The sequence below is a fragment of the Acomys russatus genome, chromosome 26 (assembly GCF_903995435.1).
Source record: "Acomys russatus chromosome 26, mAcoRus1.1, whole genome shotgun sequence".
Classification (NCBI taxonomy): Eukaryota; Metazoa; Chordata; class Mammalia; order Rodentia; family Muridae; genus Acomys; species Acomys russatus.
In genome coordinates this window covers 9,770,580-9,790,953 of record NC_067162.1, presented here as the reverse complement: position 1 = coordinate 9,790,953, position 20,374 = coordinate 9,770,580, and the positions used below count along the sequence as shown (strand labels likewise).

At 46.1% G+C, this 20,374-nt stretch overlaps 1 protein-coding gene across 1 annotated transcript in view; it reads right to left on the bottom strand.

Moving 5' to 3' along the window:
- Positions 1-707: 707 nt before the first annotated feature.
- Positions 708-20,374, bottom strand: part of Tbc1d9 (TBC1 domain family member 9) — a 112,467-nt gene continuing 92,800 nt past the window's right edge. Inside the window, exons 13-21 of the mRNA XM_051168502.1 lie at positions 19,278-19,407; positions 16,660-16,758; positions 16,362-16,430; positions 14,237-14,477; positions 10,650-10,715; positions 8,827-8,913; positions 3,941-4,015; positions 3,751-3,854; positions 708-2,034 (exon numbers count right to left, since the gene is read on the bottom strand). Coding sequence (XP_051024459.1) covers positions 1,318-2,034; positions 3,751-3,854; positions 3,941-4,015; positions 8,827-8,913; positions 10,650-10,715; positions 14,237-14,477; positions 16,362-16,430; positions 16,660-16,758; positions 19,278-19,407 — 1,588 coding nt within the window. The 3' untranslated portion in view covers positions 708-1,317. The remainder of the gene's footprint in view (positions 2,035-3,750; positions 3,855-3,940; positions 4,016-8,826; positions 8,914-10,649; positions 10,716-14,236; positions 14,478-16,361; positions 16,431-16,659; positions 16,759-19,277; positions 19,408-20,374) is intronic.

Below are 20,374 nucleotides of genomic sequence, written 5' to 3'. Positions count from 1 at the left end.
ATTAAAAAAGAAAATTACAGCTGCAATAGCTAAATGAAGGACATGGTATGTAATAAAAGAAGAGGATGTGCAGAAAGTAACATTGGAAGAAGCAATGGAGACGCGGCTGTGAATGTGAGGCCGAGGGAGGAGTGGAAAGTCTCCCGGTGTCTGTAACGAACAAAAGCAGAACGGATTTCAACAGAAGCAAGCATTCAAAGTGCAGGTGTGCCAGCTTTGCTCTCCACATCCCTTCACGAGATAGAACATTCTAGTCTGTTACATAAAGCGACAAACTCTGTTTTAAACATCTAGTTACATTATTTTGAAGAATCCCTTTGCCGCGTAAATAACGTCTACACCAACTTAACCGGAAGCTGGAGATACATGAGCCACGATACAGCTTTCTTGACTCTACAGAAAGTACGGAAGTGGGAAAGATCATTGTTTTATGATTATTATTTTTATTTTGCTGTATTTTCCGTGAGTAACAAGGATCTAAAAACCCAGTATGAGAAACATCAGGACTTCTAGTCCTTCAAAAACAAAAATTAAACCAAAAAGCCAATCCAGTGTCCTGGGCCTTCTTTGCTGTCACATTCAGATGCTCGGACGGATCACATTTTTTTTTTTTTTCCTGGCCAGCTGACATAAGTAACTGGAGCAAGTTGTTGACGCCCAAACTGATCAAATACGTTGCTCTAGCATCACGTAAACACTGTTTACATTTTCATAACTGCCTGGAACCCAGATGTGTCCCCCTTGAAGGGGGATCAGCGTAGAATATGACTTTTGAATAGAGGATTTTTATGAAATATATTTCAAATCTTAAAAAATATTAAGTCTCACTAAATTAGTTCAAGATTCACCCCAGCTGACAAGGCCTTTTCCTTCTAAAAATAGTCTTGTGTTTGCAACACTCCATTTTCCTCCTAGATCTAAATTTATTTCAGAGCCCAAATGCACAGAGCGTGGCTGTCTTAGCATCAAACAGAACTATTTTTCACAATGTAGATACAGCTGAACAGCAAGAGCGTTAAGTTATAATACACACATCACTGACGGTTTGGTCTTTTTGAGGGGATTCACTGAATAAACTAGATTCTGGTAGCCATGCCCCATAGGCAGGCTGTTTGTGCCTTGCTTTGGGGCTTTTATCTATTTCCCGCCATTTTTCATTGTATTACATTATGAAAACACTAGGCTTCAAGCCAGTACTAATAAATATTTAATTTAAAAGAAAAGAACACCCTTCCCCCCAACACAGAAGAATATTTAAACAAAACAAAACAAAACAAAACAAAACAAAACAAACAAACCCTCCCTTCCCTTCCTGCATCAGCCCGAGAGGGCAGAGATTTCATAGTCACTGGCTGAGGTGAGGGGCTTGCCCATCATACGGATGTTCTTTGCACTGGTGACCCTGGCCATCATGCACACCGGCTTGTCAAAGTACTTCACTAGAGCAGGCTCCGTCAAGAGCGAGGCAAGGAACTGTTCAAAGGTGATGGCCCAGTCACGGTCCAGGCTGCTGCTCCTGGGCAGGGTGGCTCTGCCCTGGCTGCTACGCACCAGGACTGTGTCCTCTCCAATGTCCTCACAGTGCAGTTTGTCCTCCTCATGGGAGCCCGCGCTCAGCACCGAGTAGGACGACATGGAGCTGTCGTCCTTGGTCTCGTCGTCGGAGATCAGCATGGAGGAGCAGGCCCCATTATCCCTGGGTGAGGAGTCCTCCAGTTTAATGTCCTCCATCTGCCCTCCAAGGGAGTGCTCCTCACTGTCACCTGCCAGGCTGGCTGGGAGCGGTTCTGCAGATTCTACCACATAGGGCTGGCCGGGCCCCTTCTTTGGGAAGAGCATGCCTGGGATGGCCTGGCTGCAGGGTGGTCCTGGAACCATGTCCTCCTTGCCAGGCTGAGCGATGAAGAACTTGCCCACCTCTCCGATCTCCAGCAGGAGGCTGGTCACCGCAGCCGTGGCGTGGTATAGCTCTTGCTCATTGGGGTCTTCGCTGAACATGTTGTACATGGTCTTACAGAGTTCGATAAACTGCCCCTGGACAATGAGTGGGGAAGGTAAGGAGCTACGAGCGAGGACTAAAGAGGCATTTAAACCATGACTCTTAAAGATGCCGGGAAAACACTCTACAGAGATGGGTGGACCTACTGTTAAGGCCTCTTTATTGGTCTCTCTTTTTAATTTCAGAGTTTGAGCCATTCACAAAAATAGCAAGAATGAAATGATAAAAAGCCTTTATAGCCTTGGCACCAAGAGTCAAGAATGACTGTGGCAGAGGCTGGGCATGTAGTCAGTAAAGTACTTCGCTTTACGCCTCCCAAGAACCCATATTTTAAGGGGGGAGGGAAAGCGTGATGGCATGCACTTGCTTTCCCAGCATTGGGGGAGACAGAAACAGACAGGTCCTTGGGGCTCACTAGCCAGCCAACTTTGCCTTTTCGATGAGCTCCAGGTCAATGAGAGACTATATCTCAAAATACAAGGTGGGTGGGTCCTGAGCCAAGCTAGCTGAGGCTGCCCTCTGGCATCCGTACATGCACCCACATGGCTGTACGTATGCATATAAAAAAACCTCCCTCACACACAATGAATGAGCTATATTTTGCTCAATTTCTCCTTTTCTGCTGCCCCCCAACCCCCATTTTGTTTTTGTTTTTGTTTTGTTTGTTTGTTTGTTTGAGACAGGATTTCACTATGTAGCTCAGGCTGGCTTCAAACTCATTGTCTCCTTTCTTGTGCCTCCTCAGTGCCGGGACTACTGGCGTGGACCACTATGTCTATCGCTTTGGTGCTGGTACTACTGGTGTGGACCTCCATGCTAGACACTACATCCCTCCCTCTTTTTATTATCTTTTTCTCCTTGATGAAGGATCTTTGGGAAGCAGCAAACTCATCCCTTCTCACATCTCTGCAGTTTTGAGGACTTTCCCCTGAGGTTAGCTATGACGTGTCTCCCATGGCACGACACCTCATCTCCCTGAACTGATCAATGCCTTCACTTCTAACCTGGCCGCTTAGCTGGAAACTCAGCATTTCACTTATATAACTACTTATACCGCTCCCTAGCTATGCTTTAGCCTTTTGAGACATTTCCATGGTTGAGCACAGTGATATGAAAACAGCAGAACTTAACTTCAGGGTACCTGAAGGTCATTCTGCTGACTGAGGTGGAGTGTACGTTACTCTCAAAGCTAAGTCCTTCATTGTCCAAGTGTTCTTTTAGGAGAACATTCTTTTTCACAACTGAGCATAATTTTGATGCAAAAGAAATAAATTCAAACAGGACCAGATATGTAGCTCAGTTGGTAGAGTGCTCACCTGGCATGCATGAAGTCCTGGGATCAACTCCCAGCACTACTTAAACTAGATGGGGTAGGAACATGCCTGCAATATTAGCACTTGCGAGATGGAGGTTAAGAGGACCAGAGACTCAAGGTTATCTCAGGCACAGTGAGTTGGAGGCCAGCCTGGACCACATGACTTAAAAAAATAAATCCACCACATAGTGGTGGCAGTGGCACACATCTTTAAACCCAGCACGTGAGAGGCAGAGGCAGGTGGATCTCTGTGAGTGTGAGGCCAGCCTGGTCTACAGAGCGAGTAGCAGGACAGCCAGGGCTACACAGAGAAATCCTGTCTAAGGAAACAAAAAAGCAAAACAAATCAAATCCAGTTAAGTAGCCCCACGTTGCTACTGTCTTCAGGGGTTATTTATTTTACATTTATACATGGCAGGAAAGAATAGTCTCTCACCTGATTCAACTTGGGCAACTCCTTGGCATTTTTGGATTTAGACTTATTTTCCGCCGACCAGAGTTTCAGATAATTACGGTTTTCTTGAGAATTTGCTCTCTTCCCTGCAACCCAAATGCCAAGAGATGAGTGGTCAAGAAACAAGAATGCAGGCAGCAAACAGGTAAGCGGAGGGGGAAGAGAGCTGTACCTTTGTCCTGTTTCAGACTCACTGTGACGAAGCCGTCTTCTGCGCTCTGCTTGTCTCTACTGTCCAAGCCAACAACTATCGGAGAACAACCGAAAGAGAGAAAGAAGATGAAGAGTAAATCACAGGCTTGGCATATAGAAAATGGAGATTCTGCAGGCAGGGTAGCCTGACTCAGCACAAGAAAGTTAAGCACTGGCTGGAGAGGCACAGTATGGAGCGCTTGCAGAGGCCCAGAGTTTGAGCCCTCATCAGATGACTGAAAAACTGCCTGTCACTCCAGCTCCCGGGGATCTGATGCCTTCTTCTACCTTCTACACTCATGAGGCACACATGCACACACCATTAAAAACAGATCTTTAAATGTACATACATATATGCATACATGCACACACACACACATATATAAAATACCAGTGTGTCAGATAACCTGCTGGTCAAAGCATATTTCTAATACCATATGATGTATACTTATACCAAACAAGCTATTTTTTTTTTTTAGAAACTTGAATTTCACTGGACATATTTTATCAACAACTCCACCTCTTGGTGAAGGATGGCCCCAGATTTATTTCTCACAGCTGGGGTTTATTGTACCATGAAAAATTAAAAGGTTGATGCCATGCAGTCTTTAGAAGCTACTGGAAACGGTGGTCCTTCCTAGCACATCACTCTCGACTCCTCCATCCTGTCTGTGATCTTAGACCCTCCCAAGTATCTATTGTGACTTGAAACAGGACCAAGAACTTATTCTTTTAGGGAAATGGAAATGCTAATAGAAGCGAGAACACATTCCCCCCCATAATTTGGCAACTCTAAAATATGATTTTTGGTTTTTGTGGCTTTTTTTTTTTTTTTGAGACAGTGTTTCTCTGTGTAGCCTTGGCTGTCCTGGACTCACTTTGCAGACCAGGCTGGCCTCAGAACACACAGCGAGCTACCTGCCTCTGCCTCTCGGGTGTGGGCCACCACACTCGGCTTAAAATATGATTTTTGAAGAACTCAGTTACAACTTTGTTTTCCTCTTGAAATTGGACATCACAGGACACACAAACACCTGGAGGATAAGAGGTGCAACACCCTCGACACTCTGGGGAAATGGGATGGCTGTGAGAGTGTGTTTCTGTATCTCCTTGGGCAACCTAGAGGCTGCTGAGTTTCCAACCTGCCTTGGCAGCTTTTTAGCTGGAGGGACAGGGAAACCCTCCCCAACTTCACGAAAAAGCAATAGGAAACAAAGAGACACCTGTGATAGTCAGTGCATGATAGAACCATGTTGTGGTTACTGTGCAACCACTTACAAACTACATTTTTCTATGAATGTGTTTTCCAGACTAGGTATGAGATCTTTCACTGAGCATGACATGAGGGGTATAGGCCTCGGCATGGCACAGGCCTTCAGGAGCGCAGGGGACCACCACTGGTGATATGTTTGACCCCATAGCTGTGGGGATGGACCGCTCCATGGCCACCTCATCTTCAGATTGGTGAAGCCACACTCTTTGGAGATGTGGATCTTCTGGCAACTGGGAAACTTGATCTTGGTTCTGTGAAGGGCTGTCTCCTTTTGCTCCTAATTCTGCAGCTAGGTGCGGATGGACATGATGACCTGGCTATGTGAGCCCTGGCCACTGTGCCCTGGGGCTTCTCAGTGGCACTCTGCTTGCCCTGTGGAGCCAGCGCGTGCTGATGACGTGGAAAGGGTGGAGCCGCTCATGACTCCATCTTTGCAACAGCTCTCCATTATGAATTTGTTGGCACAGTGGGCTTAGGGGAGAGTTATTCTCACTCATTAACTTTTTCCTTCTTCCAGTCCAAAGTCAAAGATTCAGATTTTGGTATCGGTGACACTGGGACAGAGGAGGGACATTGGGTACAGCTTAATTTTGTAACACTGTAACATAGATGGTAGGCAGAGTAGGGTAGCTCATAATAACAAGAGGGTTTTTGGTGGGCATCAGAGGAAATGAGATTATTTTCAGAGAAAATCCTAATGACATCAACATTGTCACTGGGTTTTAAGGAAAATGATAATTAATGAAGCACATACTTACACACATTTTTCAGAGACTGCCATTTAAAAGACCAATAAAGATGGAGGCTGGCAAGTTGAGCTCATGCCTGCTGCCAACCGAATGACCTGACTTCACTCTCTGAGACCCACATGGCGCAAGGAGAGAAGAGACTCCTGCAAGTTGCCCTCTGACCTCCAAACATGCTCTGTGACATACACACATGCACACACACACACTAAAGAAGTGTAATAAAACTAAAAAAAAAAAAAAAAAAAAAGCAAGGGCTGGCAGCAATGCGCAGTGGGAGAGCCCTTCTGTGTGCAAGACCCTGACTTCTGTCCCCAGCATTTAAAACAAACAAACAAAACCAAAAAACCAAAACAAAAAAGCGAAACCCAAAACTGTGTAAGTAGCTTGATCCCAGTTTAGACAGGTATGTTGTATATGTGCATAGTCCCACGTACACTATAGGAACATATGGAAAAGCAAATTTTCAAGATAAAAACAATTATTGTGTGAGAAAGATTTTTCAGCTTAATTTTTGTACTTTAATCTATATTTTGAAACATTCACCAAACAACCGAGCTTCTGGAATTAGAAAAGCACCCCCAGAAAGGCACCATCTCAGGGCATTCCACGGTGCGGCACGTGACCCTTGCAGAAGCATTTGCACAGGAGTCGAATCCTTTCTGAAATGAGCATCTAAGAAGGTAAGGCCAATGTTTCACAGGCCCGAGGCTGCCCACAGCAAGAGCAAATGGTGGGTGTGATCAGGACCATGTGAAAGGCCAATCTACAGGCTACAGGAGCCCACTGGGTCCCCAACACCCACACTGTGGCAGCTGTCATTCCCATGTAGTCACCTAGGTAACAGCAGGCAGAGTTAGCCCTCTGTCTATAGTCTTTAAAAAAGATTTATTATTATTATTATTATTTATTATTATTATTATTATTATTATTATTATTATTATTATTAATTATTATGTTCTGGATTGCATGTACACCTGCATGCCAGAAGAGGGCATCAAATGACATTATAGATGGTTGTGAGCCACCATGGGGTTTCTGGGAATTGAACTCAGGACCTCTGGAAGAGCAGGCAGTGCTCTTAACCTCTGAGCTACCTCTGCAGCCCCTGCCTACAGTCTTATCCTAAATTGTACTGCAAATCACATGATGACAGAACCTGTTCCCTTTGCTCCCTCTGACTCCTTTGTAGCCGAGGGTTAAAAGCAGGCCTGTGTTACACTTATTCAGATAGCGGAGAGAATTAAGAGGCCCAAACTAACAAACTAGCCCAGAGGCAGCTTGTGTTTCTTGCTGGACTTGCGGGAGGTGCTGAGGTTAACACATGAGCCGGAAGGGATCTCAGCAGCTGCAGCCATGTTGCTTAGACTCCCAAGGCAAAAAACTTCATGGCTTAACGCATGCATTGGGAGACAGGTGCAGTGAGCTACACTGCATGTTGAAGTCAAACAGCATCCCTGTAGGCCAAATGATTGCACAGATGAGGGCTTGACAGACTTCTGAAACGGGCCAGCTGCTTAACACTCACCCCTGGGACTCTTTGGAGGATTGCTTCCGCACCCCCATGTGGATACGAAACCCACCATCACTCAGATCTGCGGTGCACAATCTACACACACCCTCTGGCATATTTTAAACCGTCTGTCTCTAGGTTACAACGAATGTGATGTAAACGCTATGTAAATGGTTGCAGTGCTTCAGTGTTTAATAAATATTGACAAGAAAAAAAGGGGGGCTTGCATACATCCAATCTAGATGCACTGCTTTTGTTGGAATATTTTTTTCAACACACAGCTGGCTGAATCGGTGACGGTGTGAATACAGAGGCTCGACTGTGTTTCAGCCTTTGCAGGCTGGGCGGTTCCTGCGTTAGCTGTTTGCCACTGTTAGCGCTGCATGAAATAAATCAGCAATCATGGCTGGGTGCTCCTTCAGCTTTGTTTACCAGCCTTGGAGTTTACATTTTATATGCTTCTTGCATGGCAAGTAATAGGTTACATTTGGGTTTGTTTGTTTGTTTGTTTTTTTTTTTTTTTATCTTACATTTTAAAATGTGAGCAGCTTTCTAAGTTCATGGGTTTGAAACAGGCAGTGGGTTGAGTCTATCCCATGAGCTGGACCATGCTTTGGAGCTGCTACGTAGGGCATAGACAGGTTATGACAATGTCTCTTTTCAATTGTTTCAAGCCACCCCTCCTCGTGTGTGTGTGTGTGTGTGTGTGTGTGTGTGTGTGTGTGTGTGTGTGTGTGTGTGTGTGTGAAAGTGGGCACACATGCTCGTGAAAGTCAAAGGACAGACTCAGGTCTTGTCCCTCGGGATCACCATTTCCTTGGTGTTTGCCCAGTGCTTGTCCATTAGGTCAGGCTAGCTGGCCTTCTCGGGGCTGGGATTCCAACTGCATGGCTACACACATCTCACTTGTTTTTAAATGTGGGCTTGGGGGTTCGAACTCGGGTCTTTGTGCTTGCATGGCAGGCACTTTGTAGGCCAAGCCATCCCGAGCCTGAGGATGCCTTCTAATACCAGTGCCATTGGTGACTGTGGATAGCCGTACGGCAACTGGACAATGTTGTAGCTAGAGTGACACCAGCTGGGGAAGGGGAGAAAAGTGTTGTACTACAAGAAATGGCTCTGCGGAGCCAGTAGGACGCAGTGGGTATGGTACCCTGTGGGAGTGGTGAGCTGATCAAGGTTGCTTACCTTAAGGTCCATGATTAGGCAACCTCTCTCACATACTTCTTCGACTAGCTTTGGAGGTTAAGTTCTCTTTCCCCCTCCCCCAATAACAAAACAGCAGCCCCTACAGAAGACAAACACAGTCCCCTGTGAGGAGAAATGTCACCTACCGTGTGTGCATTCTGGGGTGATGTCTTCAAAGAAATACTGAGTCGCTTCAAAGGCGGAGTCTGGCTCATCTTGGTCGGACGATGGTTCTGTGGGAGAGGGAACACATTCCGTGAAGTGTCGGGAGCTGTGACACAGCAGGAAGTTCCCTCAGTCAGGAAAATGACAGGGGAAGATGAAATTCTCAAGTCATCCAAGTGAGACAGAGGGCAGAGGTGCTTCGATGGCCTCTGTGGGGCTCGCTGTTTCTAACTGCGTCTTCTTCCTAACCCCACGCTAGTGTCCCTTCACATGTCCTCTCTATTAAGACAATCTCCCAAAGACATTGAAACAATACTTTATGTATCAATTGTAGGACACCACCTGCCCTTCATCCATCTGGGACGTGAGTGATGCTCTGCCTTTGGTTGGTTTTGTTTTTTAGTATTTGCTAGATCTGGCCCAGCAGAGCCCAGCCTTATTTAAAACTGAACTCTAAGCCTCATCAGCATGCTCACTTGCTCCCTCCAATTGAGGGAGCCGGAGAGGTCAAGGACTCCACAAGAAAACCTGCAGAATCAATTGTCCTGGGCCCACAGGGGCTCACAGAGACTGAACCACCTACCAGAGCACATGCATGGGATGGAACTAGGCTCTCTGCACATAGGTAGCAGATGCGCAGCTTGGTCTCTCTGAGGGACCTCTGACAGCAGGAGCAGGGGCCGTCTCTGACTCTGTTGCCTGCCTTTGGATCCCTTTCCCCTAACTGGGCTGCCTTGTCTACCCACAATAGAAGATGCTCCCAGCCCTACTGCAACTTGATATGGCAAGGCTGGTCCGATATCCATGGGAGGCCTCCCCATTTCTGAGGAAAAGGGGGGAGGCAGACCGGGGTGGGGGGGGAGGAGAGAGGGAGGGACTGGGAGGAGAGGCGGAAGAGGAAGCTTCGATAGGGATGTAAAGTAAATAAATACATCTCTTGGATGTTGGTCTGGTGCTATGTGTATATAGATGCTAAATCTGTGCCTCAAGATCTGGTTGCAGGCAAATGCGTTCTCACATACACCAAGCGATGTCATGTAAACTTTGCTCTCTGATTATCTCCGATTGGTTAATAAGGGATGAGCGGCCTGTAACTGAGCAGAAGAGAGGTGGGCGGGGCTTTGGTTCCCAAGCTTGCTACCATAAGGAAAGAGGAGGAGCAGAAGGAAGTGGCTGTGGGGCAGTATGCACCATGGGCAAGTGGCCATGAGGGCTGGCCTGATGGAGCAGGAGCAGCCCAGAGAGGAAGAATATGGCCACTAATACTGGGGAACATGGCTGGGAAATAGCAGAAGAGCTTAGAGGGCGGATATTTGCCCAGATCTAGTGCTGTCAAGCTTATTAAAGATCTAATAAGTCTCTGTATTTCTTTACTCGGGAGCTAAATGGTCTTAAGTAGATAAATAAAAGTGAAAGGGGGGTGCAGCAGTTCCCTCACCCCAAATAATTACACTTCATAAAATAATGAAAAACAAAACAAAACCCTGCTGCTCAAGCCCTTGGCCGCTTGTTTTCCCCTTGCCGTGCTTGTGTCCCATATGCCACCAAAGGCTCTGTACCCTTCGTGGAGATGGCCCGATGCTTCCTGTGAGCTCACTTCATTTCTGAGACAGGCAACTGACAATCAAATCAAGGACAACATTTGGGGACTTCTGTGAAGTTGGCCTAGGTTTTGGGGAAGAACGAACGATCTTACATCAAAACAGACAGACAGACAGACAGACAGACAGACGTCACCAAAGGAAGAGATGTGGAGCCACGGCCAGTATAGCAGCATGCATGCAGCTCTGTATGACCCACTTACCAGGCAAGACATGCATTTTGTACAGGAGTTTAAGTTTCTCCGTGAGGTCCCCATGGCACGCGGCGCCTAGAAACCATGAAAGAACCAGTGTGTGAAATGTGTCCTGTGGGTTAGTGATGGCCCCCAGGCTTAGCGAGCTCTTGAAAAGTTGACTTTTTATGTGGTCAAACCAAGACATTGTGTGACAAAGGTCTGCCTGGGACCTACTCGAGAGTTAAGACTCTAGAACCAGGAGGTTTGGTTTCAAATGCGCTGTACTCAGCTGTGCACTACAGAAGGGCCAACCTCTCTTTACCCTCAGTTTCCCCAATGTGAGATGAGATGATGACAAAAAATTCTACCAGTGATCTTGACACTGAGACCACATGACACTTACAAGAACACATATTAGTACACAATGATTTTAAATAGATTGATAACTATATAACTGAATTATTTATTTATTTATTTTCTGAGACATGGTTTCTCTGTGTAGCCTTGGCTATCCTGGATTCTCTTTGTAGACCAGGCTAGCCTTGAACTCACAATGATCCACCCGCTTCTGCCTCCCCAAGTGCTGGCATTACAGGTGTGTGCTACTGTACCCAGCTTATAACTGAATTATTAATGGGAAAGATCATCAAACTGGGTCTTAACATCCTAAACAACTGTGAATCCAGAAATTAAAGATCACATTTAAGGTTAACCTCAAATTCCTTATCTGACAAATTCTTTCTCAATGTTTTTTCAGTTCCCTGAAATATTTATTTAATTTGCTCTAACATTCACTTTAATTTATTCTGCCTTTATAAAGGTTAATCAAAAGAATTCCTGCTACTTTGACTTTAAACTCCGAGTTACTCCTGGAATCAGAAGATCTTCTGGAAATATTGCCTGAAGATGAGCCAGTTCAGGAAGAGCGAAGAGAGGACTCAGAACCCATGTGGGACGGGATGCTATGGTTATTCTGTCCAACCTATCAGTGCCCCTTGCATTTTATCTACAGCCATTGTCTATGTAAGCTCTGAGCCAGTGTCTCTGGGGACTGTTCTAGAAAAAAAAGAAATGTCCTCTGCATGGGAAATGAAGGACAGGCTCTTGGGCCAGATAACCCTCATTGACACCCTGGCTCTGACCCACGTAAGCTACATTCACCTCGCAGGTAGGCAAGTCACCTCACATCTCCTGGCTTTTGTTTCTTCAACAGCAGTGTTAACTAACAGTAGACATGCAGATAATGCTGTGACCCGAAATGTGGGTGTCACTCCACATGTCCTACAGTGAACCCTAACCTCTAATGTGATGGTCCCACTGGCTTTTGAGGGGTGAGCGGCAATGCTGACAATGGAACGGTGTCCTTACTGAAGAGACTTAAGGGGGGCTGCTTACTTTTCCACCATGCGTCAACGCACAGGAAGAACTTTCGCCCTCTAGGACTGGGGTGGGTGGGTGGGTGGGGGATTCGTCCCCTTCATGTAAAAATTACTCAGACTAAAAAGCATCTTGTTAGAACAGCCAGGACCGACTGAGACAGGCAGCCATTATCCTTACTCAGAGTGACAGTTAAGGGCACAAACTATGCCCAAGGCCTGCTGGAATTCAAACCTGAACTTTATAACTTCTGCCTTAAAGCAAATTAAATACATGCATAGAATCCGCTGGATTGGTGCCTGGCATAAAAAACACTGTAGGGATGTTAGCTGCTGCCATTAGTTCAAAGGGCCGTTTGCATTCTGTATAGACATCAAGAGCCTCCATATAAGGCTACCCTAAGTATGTGCACAAGGCTTTATGTAGTTATGATGACAGACTTAACAAGAAGACATTCCCCAGGTGACGCAGCTTCCTCTGGCCTTCTAGACACTGTTCCTATGGAGGGAGCATGTTTTCTGGAGCCATCGTTAGCTTTGTGCCTGGTCTTTCATTTTGCCTGGGTATATTATTTAAAGCCTATGGTGCAAGGCACAATTGGTTACTACAGGTTGCCAGGCATCTATGAGGGAGTTTCCGGATTGAGCTCATGGAGGTTGGTGACAAATCCTAGATAGGAGTGTCACCATGACATGGGTTGGGGTCCCAGACTGGACAGAGATGAGCCTGGGAGCTGAGGGCCAGCATTTAGGACCCTGCTCTTGACTACAGGTGCACTGTGGCCACAGGTGCTGTGTGGCCACAGGTGCTGTGTGACCACAGGTGCAGTGTGAACACAGGTACAGTGTGAACACAGGTGCAATGTGGCCACAGGTATAGTGTGTGAACAGAGGTGCAGTGTGACCACAGGTGTGGTGTGGCCACAGGTATAGTGTGAACACAGGTGCAGTGTGAACACAGGTGTAGTGTGAACACAGGTGCAGTGTGACCAGGCAGGTGCCTCATGCTCATGCTCACGCTGCCGTGCTTCCTCCGCTGTGACGGACCGCGCACTCAAACTGTGAGCCAAAGCAAACCCTCCCTTCTCAAGTTGCTTAAGTTGTTAAATGTTATGTTACAGGGGGCAAGATAACAGACTGGCACAATTTCCTCAGAAATATTCATTGTGACAGGAGCTAGACACAAAGCTTGCCACACCCCCGATGTCACATCAAGTGTGCCATGGTCTCTTACCACGCAACGCTTTCTTAATCCAATTATGAATGGGGTAAGAGTCCAGCAACAATATGGAGAAGTGAGCAAGGCTGATAGGTAACACCCGGGGTCTTGCTGGTCAGGTGCATGGTGTGTGTGTGTGTGTGTGTGTGTGTGTGTGTGTGTGTGTGTGTGTGTGTGCATGCCTATGTCTTAGCTATGGCAGTCCTTCAGCCAGGGGATGGACAGGAAAGACTTCCAATCAGACAAGGAGAGGCTACAGTTTTCCAGTCTCTTATTGAAATAGATTTAATGTTCCTTAGAAATATTATGGAATCACATATTAGAAAGGCTTACCTATTGCAATTATTTTGCGTAAGATATGGTTTTAATTATTATATTCATTTTGTAGAAGAGAAGCAATCCAATCTACCATCTAGATTATTCCTTTTTCTCTGGGAAATCTATCAGGATTGCAAGCTTATGTTAGCATTTTTTCTGGCATATGTATCATCCATTAACATATATTTACATAAATATATAAGCATAAAACATAAATTTACATATCTACTTATATTTATTATACAATATATTTATCTATAATATAAATATATTTATGTAAGTATATATATTTAAAAGCCTACCTGTTAGCTACTTATGTCTGTCTGTGTGTGTGTGTGTGTGTGTGTGTGTGTGTGTGTGTGATTGTGTTAAGGAGGTCAGAGGACACTCTGCGAAGTGGCCCTCCACCATGGGGGTTCAGGGACTGAACTCAGATAATCAGAGTTGGCACCTGCCAAGCCATCTTCCAGGCCGTGTGATAACGTTTGGATCTCATGCTGATGTCCGTCTCATGCATTAGGCTGTAGATTACCCACATAACACAGCTACTAAGCAAACACAACCTTGCGGCTGGCACGCAAACCTTGCACGTGTTCCTCCTTCCTCTAGGCCCAGTGAGGGGGCCCTGAGAGCAGTAGAGGGAACCCAGGTCACTGCCCCACTGTCCCTCCCCAAGTCACACAGGCACATCACATCCTTACTGAGCCCGGAGACGAACTCTCGGAAGTTAATCAGGGAGTCCCCGTTCTCATCTAACAGCTGGAACAGGCGGGAGGCCAGCACGTCAGAGTGGGTGCCACACGCCCAGGGAAAGAGGAGTACGAACATGCCCTTGAACTGCTCAAAGTCGATGCGGTACTGCTCCAGGTAAGGCAGGCTGGGGTCGTGCCGGTCCAGGGCGTTGCTGCTCCCGCCCCAGTAGCAGCTGGTTAGATGTTCAGCCTGAAAAAAAAAAAAAAAAAAAAAACCGATACAGGGTGGTTACTGTCACTTATACAGCTCCAAATCACATGGTTCTATTCTAGGCACGGTGTTCAGTCTGCAAGTATGGGGGCTTCCTACAACACGCAGGCGCACCTAGCTTGAGAAATTGCCAAGTCTAGGATATTAACCACGGTGACATTGAAGGGCTAGGCTCAGCGGTAGCTTCCTCGTGCTCTGTACAGAGTCGGGCATCTCATTAGAAGAATGCAGGACCTACTGCATTGACCAACTATTTATCAAGTAAACACACATTTGGGTTACCTACTGGGGAGAGAGGAGAAAAAAAAGATATTGGCGCCATCTAGTGGCAAGAGTGAGCATTACAGACATCCCTACTTACCAAGCTCTGTTCCTTTAAAAGCTATTTATAGGTAGTTGGTGGTGTTCTCTGTGTTTTTCTCTATGTCCTTGCATTGCCCAAAAGAGCCACGTTTTTATCTGTTGGTGGATTTTGCTTTTGAGATAGGGTTTCGTGCAAGCTGTGCAGGCCTCAGATTTGCGTCCCTGCCTGCAAGTCCCAAGTACTGGGATAAGAGGTCAGAGCCACCACATGTGGCTGAAGATTTAATTCAGAAAGTAAATCACAGATTGTGGTACAACTGCTTCTTGCACAATGGGAGTCTTTTAAACATTAAGACAAAACCTTCTAATAAATCTAATAAATTATTAGATTTATATTTTTCTTATTATGGATCAATACCAACAGTGGCTCAGTGAAAACATGAAGACCATAGAAACTGAACCCCTGATGTTCTTCGTTAGACACAGAGACACTTTTTGCTAGGGTCTGAGTATGAGCCATCCCCACAACAATGCCACTTGTTGAAAATGTGGTCCCCAGAAGATGAATGCCATCCCTGAGTGGTGACTGAGTCAGGAGCGCCTGGCCTTCATCAATAGATTAATACTTGTTGGCTTCATTGGGGCATGATGGAAACTTCTGGAAGTGGGGCTTGTTCGAGGAAGTAGCTCCTATTCCAGACGGCTACGTCTTGTCTTGGACCCTCTCACTGTATTTCTGTTCCCTGGCTGCCATGATGTGCCAGCTTTGCTCCCCTATTCCCCATGATGCTTTGCATCACCACAGCCCAGCACTGACAGAGCTGGCCAACCAAAGGCCAGAAGACTTCTGAAACAGTGAGCTCTAACCAGGCTTCCTAACAGAGCATGCTTTTTAATATATATTACAGTTAATATTTATATTTTGTTATTAATCAAATTAATAATTATCAGTGTATTTAATAATATTTTAATAATATAGGCCAGGTGTGGTGGCGCACGTCTTTAATCCCAGCATTTGGGAGGCAGAGGTAGGCGGATCTCTGTAAATTCAAGGCCAGCCTGGTCTACAAACTGAGTCAAGGATAAAGGATAGCCAGGACTACACAGAGAAACCCTGTCTCGAAAAACCAAAAAAAAAAAAAAAAAAAAAGCATTTTAATATATAGTTATATATTATTCCTAATATATATAGCTATATATTATTTTTTCCCTAAGGATGATTTAAGGTTTAGTAGGAGAAGTCATTAAAATTCCAGGCAGAATTTGAACTTGATTGCCACTGTTTTATGGAAGTTGAGAAATCAAGATCCAATCTTCTAAGATCCAAGAAAACTAACCGTATCATATGGTGAGAGCGTGAACTAGAACATCAACTTAAATTAATGCTAAGAATTGATTTACTTTTCTCGCTAAGTGCGGCGGCTCTGTCTTCCTCCTCACGCATGTTTGGAAGCCATGGAACCCTAAATCACCTTCCAGAAAGACCAAGAACTCACAGGGGGGATTAAGGCAGGCGCCTATGGTCCCTTTGAGTGGGCGCGAGCCTCCTTCGACACCCACCTTGAAGAGCGCGTACAGCTCTTCCAGCTCCTCGATGGTAAAGGAGGTCTCCGTCACGATGGTTCGCACCTGTGGAGGAGCGAGTACAGTGAATCCCACAGACTTCGCAATTTTGAAATATGCCACACTGAGAAAACCTTTAAGCCTTTTTTTTTTTCTTCAAGTTCTGCCAAAGTGGAACAGAGGAGACAGCAGGAGTGCGAGCAAGGAGGGGGGGCATGAGGTAACCGCCCTCCCCCCCCCCCCACCCTTGCTCCCCTTCCCCCAACAAGCCCCTGCTGCCCTTCAAGGGGCATACCACGTTGCGTTTGGTGGTGTCTTCCAAGGTCTGGATGACCTTCAGCCTCTGCTTAAATCTCATCTGCTCAATCAGATCTGCCCGGATAGTCCCAAATTTCTGGAAAGGAAGGAACAAAACTGGCATTTCTGGGAGGGAAAAAAAAATGTGCTGAAGCACCCAGGGTAACACATCAGACTGGCGGAAACTCTCACGGCATAGAACAAATGGCTCCCTCTGTGACAGTGGCCTTAGACTAGACTGTATGCTGGGAAGGCATTTAAGGACTGTAAATTAATAATAATCCAGAGAGCCTCCCAGCGACAGAACTAAATTTCAGTCATGTGTGTCTTCTTTGAGTCAGTAGCCCATCACGGAGAAAGCTTGGGTCTGAGGCTATGTGTGATTACACACGCGGCGTGGGGCACGCGTGCCTGTTGACCTCCGTGTTCCTAGAACAGGATATCCTGGGGTCAGAAACCCACACAGGCACTCTGTGAGCTGGCCACCTCTTCAAACTCTAACATGCCTAGCCCTGCCTTCATGGTTTCCAAACTCAGACAAGAAAGGAAGACTTAATATTTATTTCCACTTAAACAGCCCAATTCAGGAGTTGGTAGGAGCTGCCAGTGATGGTGGACCTGGTCACTCTGGGGTTCACTGTGGCTGAGAGAGGAGAGCTTCCAGGGACGAAAGTCTCTGATCTGAACAGCAGCTCAGTGATCATTGGCTCCACAGTGACTGTGGGGCTGGGCGAAGGAAGGCTCAGCAAGTAATGGGCTTGCTGCTCAGGGTTGAGGACCCGAGTTCTAGGCCCCAGAAGCCTTACCAATAAATAAATAAATAAATAAATAAATAAATAAATAAATAAATAAATTTAAAAAATGTGATATGAGCACTGGGAAGGCAGAGACTGGAAGATTTATGAGCTTTTCTGGAAAGGCAGCCAGATTGTGGGGCTCCGTGTTCAGTAAGAAAAGCCTGTCTCAGAAAAGTAAGGTGGAAAGCAACCGAGGAAGAAAAGCGACGTGAGCCTCTCTCTGGCCTATACGCGATTGTGCAGGTGCACACGCACACACACTAATCACCAGGGCTGAAACTAGCGGCACAGGCTTTGCTAAGATTTTTCTAGCTCTCAAGAGGATGAGGTACAAGAATTGACTTCTGGGACCAGGGCGAGGCAGTGCAACGGTCCCTCCATCTTGTATTCTTGCTGAGGCCACTGCACATTTGACTGGGATTTGCTCTCCTTGATGGAGAATCTCATGGAAAATGGCCCAACTCTATTCTAGGAAGCCAACGTCATGATGCCCCAGCTGACTGATCTAACTTATCTTTGCCTGTTTGTGCCGAAATCCCTGCAGCTAGCCGTTTACCTTAGCTGCTTCTACCGAAACTGCCAAGTGAGATACCAGGTTTCTGCCTTAAAACAAACAAACAAAACAAAAAAAAACCAGTATTCTAGACACTTGGGGCCATATCTAGCTCCCTGAATACCTGGGTGTGATCCCAGTCAGCTGGAATAAAGATTTTCAGTTAGCTATAAACTGTTCCTGAGAGGTCATCTCTAGTGGGATAACTGTCACACTTTAAGGACAGCCTAAGATGCATAACAGGACTTTCTCAGTAAAAAGGAAACAATATTAAACATAAGTGAATAATCGTCACATCTGACACCGTCTACTTCAGGGGAGCTCTTACTGGTCTGTGTGCGAGTAAGGAATGACCGTTTCTGAGGGGTTCCCATGGCTGTTCCTCTGTCCAGAGAGTCGAATCTGATATGCTTCTAGATTGGGTGTCAGAGGGCTGCAGCCGGCCATGCCATTTATGACAAAAGTTAAGGCCAGCGAGAAATCCCAGCATGCACTGAGTATCCATCTCTGAGACCAAAACTGTCAACTTACAGGCAGTCACCTGCCTCAGACAACCGATCCTCAGAGTGTGAAAGGGGACAGGGTTTCTGCCCATCCCCAAAGTCATACTGACACTTAACACCCAGTTGCTGCAGCGTGGGCAGGCAGCAGCCTTATCCGCCAGCGTTTAGGTTAGGAGGGCTGTCCCTTTATGGACAGATGTTATCTATGCAAAGGCCTTGTAGAAGCAGATGTTTTTTTTTCCCCTGAGTTTCTGTCCCATAAAGACATGGCTCCTCCCACCTGATGGTGTCCAAGGAAACAGAAAGGTGGGGCTCTAACCTGTAGCTATCTGCCTTAGGCTTCCAAGGCTCTATCTAGAACAGCAGTTTTCAGCCTGTGGCTCATGACCCCTGCGGCGGGTCAAACAACCCTTTCCCAGCGGTCCAGTGTCGGGTATCCTGCATACCAGATACTATGAATCATATTTACATCATGATCCATAACTGGAGCACAATTACGTTATGAAGTAGGAACAAAATGGTTGGGGGGTCACCAACACACGAGGAACTGTGTTAAAGGGCCCCAGCATTAGGAAGGTTGAGAGCCACCGCTCCAGACTTCTGAGAAATCCATCTCTACTTTTTATATAACAGTCGACATTCTATGACGACAGCACACGTTGGTTCGAGGCGGGTTAGGAGAGGCAGTATGGGACCCGCGGCCAGCTGAGCTGGGTGGGAACACTGGGCCACTGCGGCCACATGGCTGAGAGGCAAAGTTTACCTCGTAGGATGTTCGTATGAGTCGGAAGATGTCCACTGCAGGGTGGGGCCCCACATCGTCACTGAGCAGGGAGTGGAGATGAGGGATAGGAGGCAGTGTGCTGTCTTTGTTGGTCACGCTGTCTAGGTACCTAAGACAAGATAGGAACCAGTTGTCACTGGAAATGAACTAAAACGCCCCAGTCATAGATCTCAAATTGTATGTGTGTGTGTGTGTGTGTGTGTGTGTGTGTATATATATATATATACATATATATATATATATATATATATATATTTTTTTTAGACAGAGTTTTTCTGTGTATCCCTGGCTGTCCTGGACTCACTTTGTAGACCAGGCTGGCCTTGAACTCACAGTGATCCGCCTGCCTCTGCCTCCCAAGTGCTGGGATTAAAGGTGTGTGCCACCACACCTGGCTCAAATTGTAGATATTAAGACAAAAATCTAAGATTTTTCTTGTTCCTTTTGTTTGTTTCTCTCTTTTTCTCTTTGAAGTCCTGGGGATTGAACCTCGGACCTTAGGCATACTAAACAACTCTACAGCCCCAGCCCCCTTTTTACTATTTATTTGGAGATGGGTTATCATTAAGTTGGCCAGGTTGGCTTGGAATATATGATTCTCCCACCTCAGCCTTCTGAGCAGCTGGGCGTGTGCAACACTAGGGCTCACTAAGATTTTCTTAAAAAAAAGAAAGAAAGAAAGAAAGAAACTCTCTTTACTTTTAAAGAAAGGGAGTACTGGTCTGGAGAGCCGGTTAAAGAGTTTGGATCCCAACACACACACACACACACACACACACACACACACACACACACACACACACGTCAGATGCCCAGCACAATCTAACTCCAGCTTCGAGGAGGCAAAGACAAGACAGGAGGACCTCTGGGGTTCACTGGCTTCCAACCTAGCCAAGGAAACGTGTGTCCCAGATTCAGTGAGAGACTCGGCCTCAAAAATACTAGACAGAGAGTGATGGACGAAGATGCCCAGTGACCTCTGCATGTGCGCACAGGTACATCTACCCGCACATGTACGCACATAAATATTGTAGACATACAGATAATAAGTAATCATTAAAAGTGAAAAAGAGGGC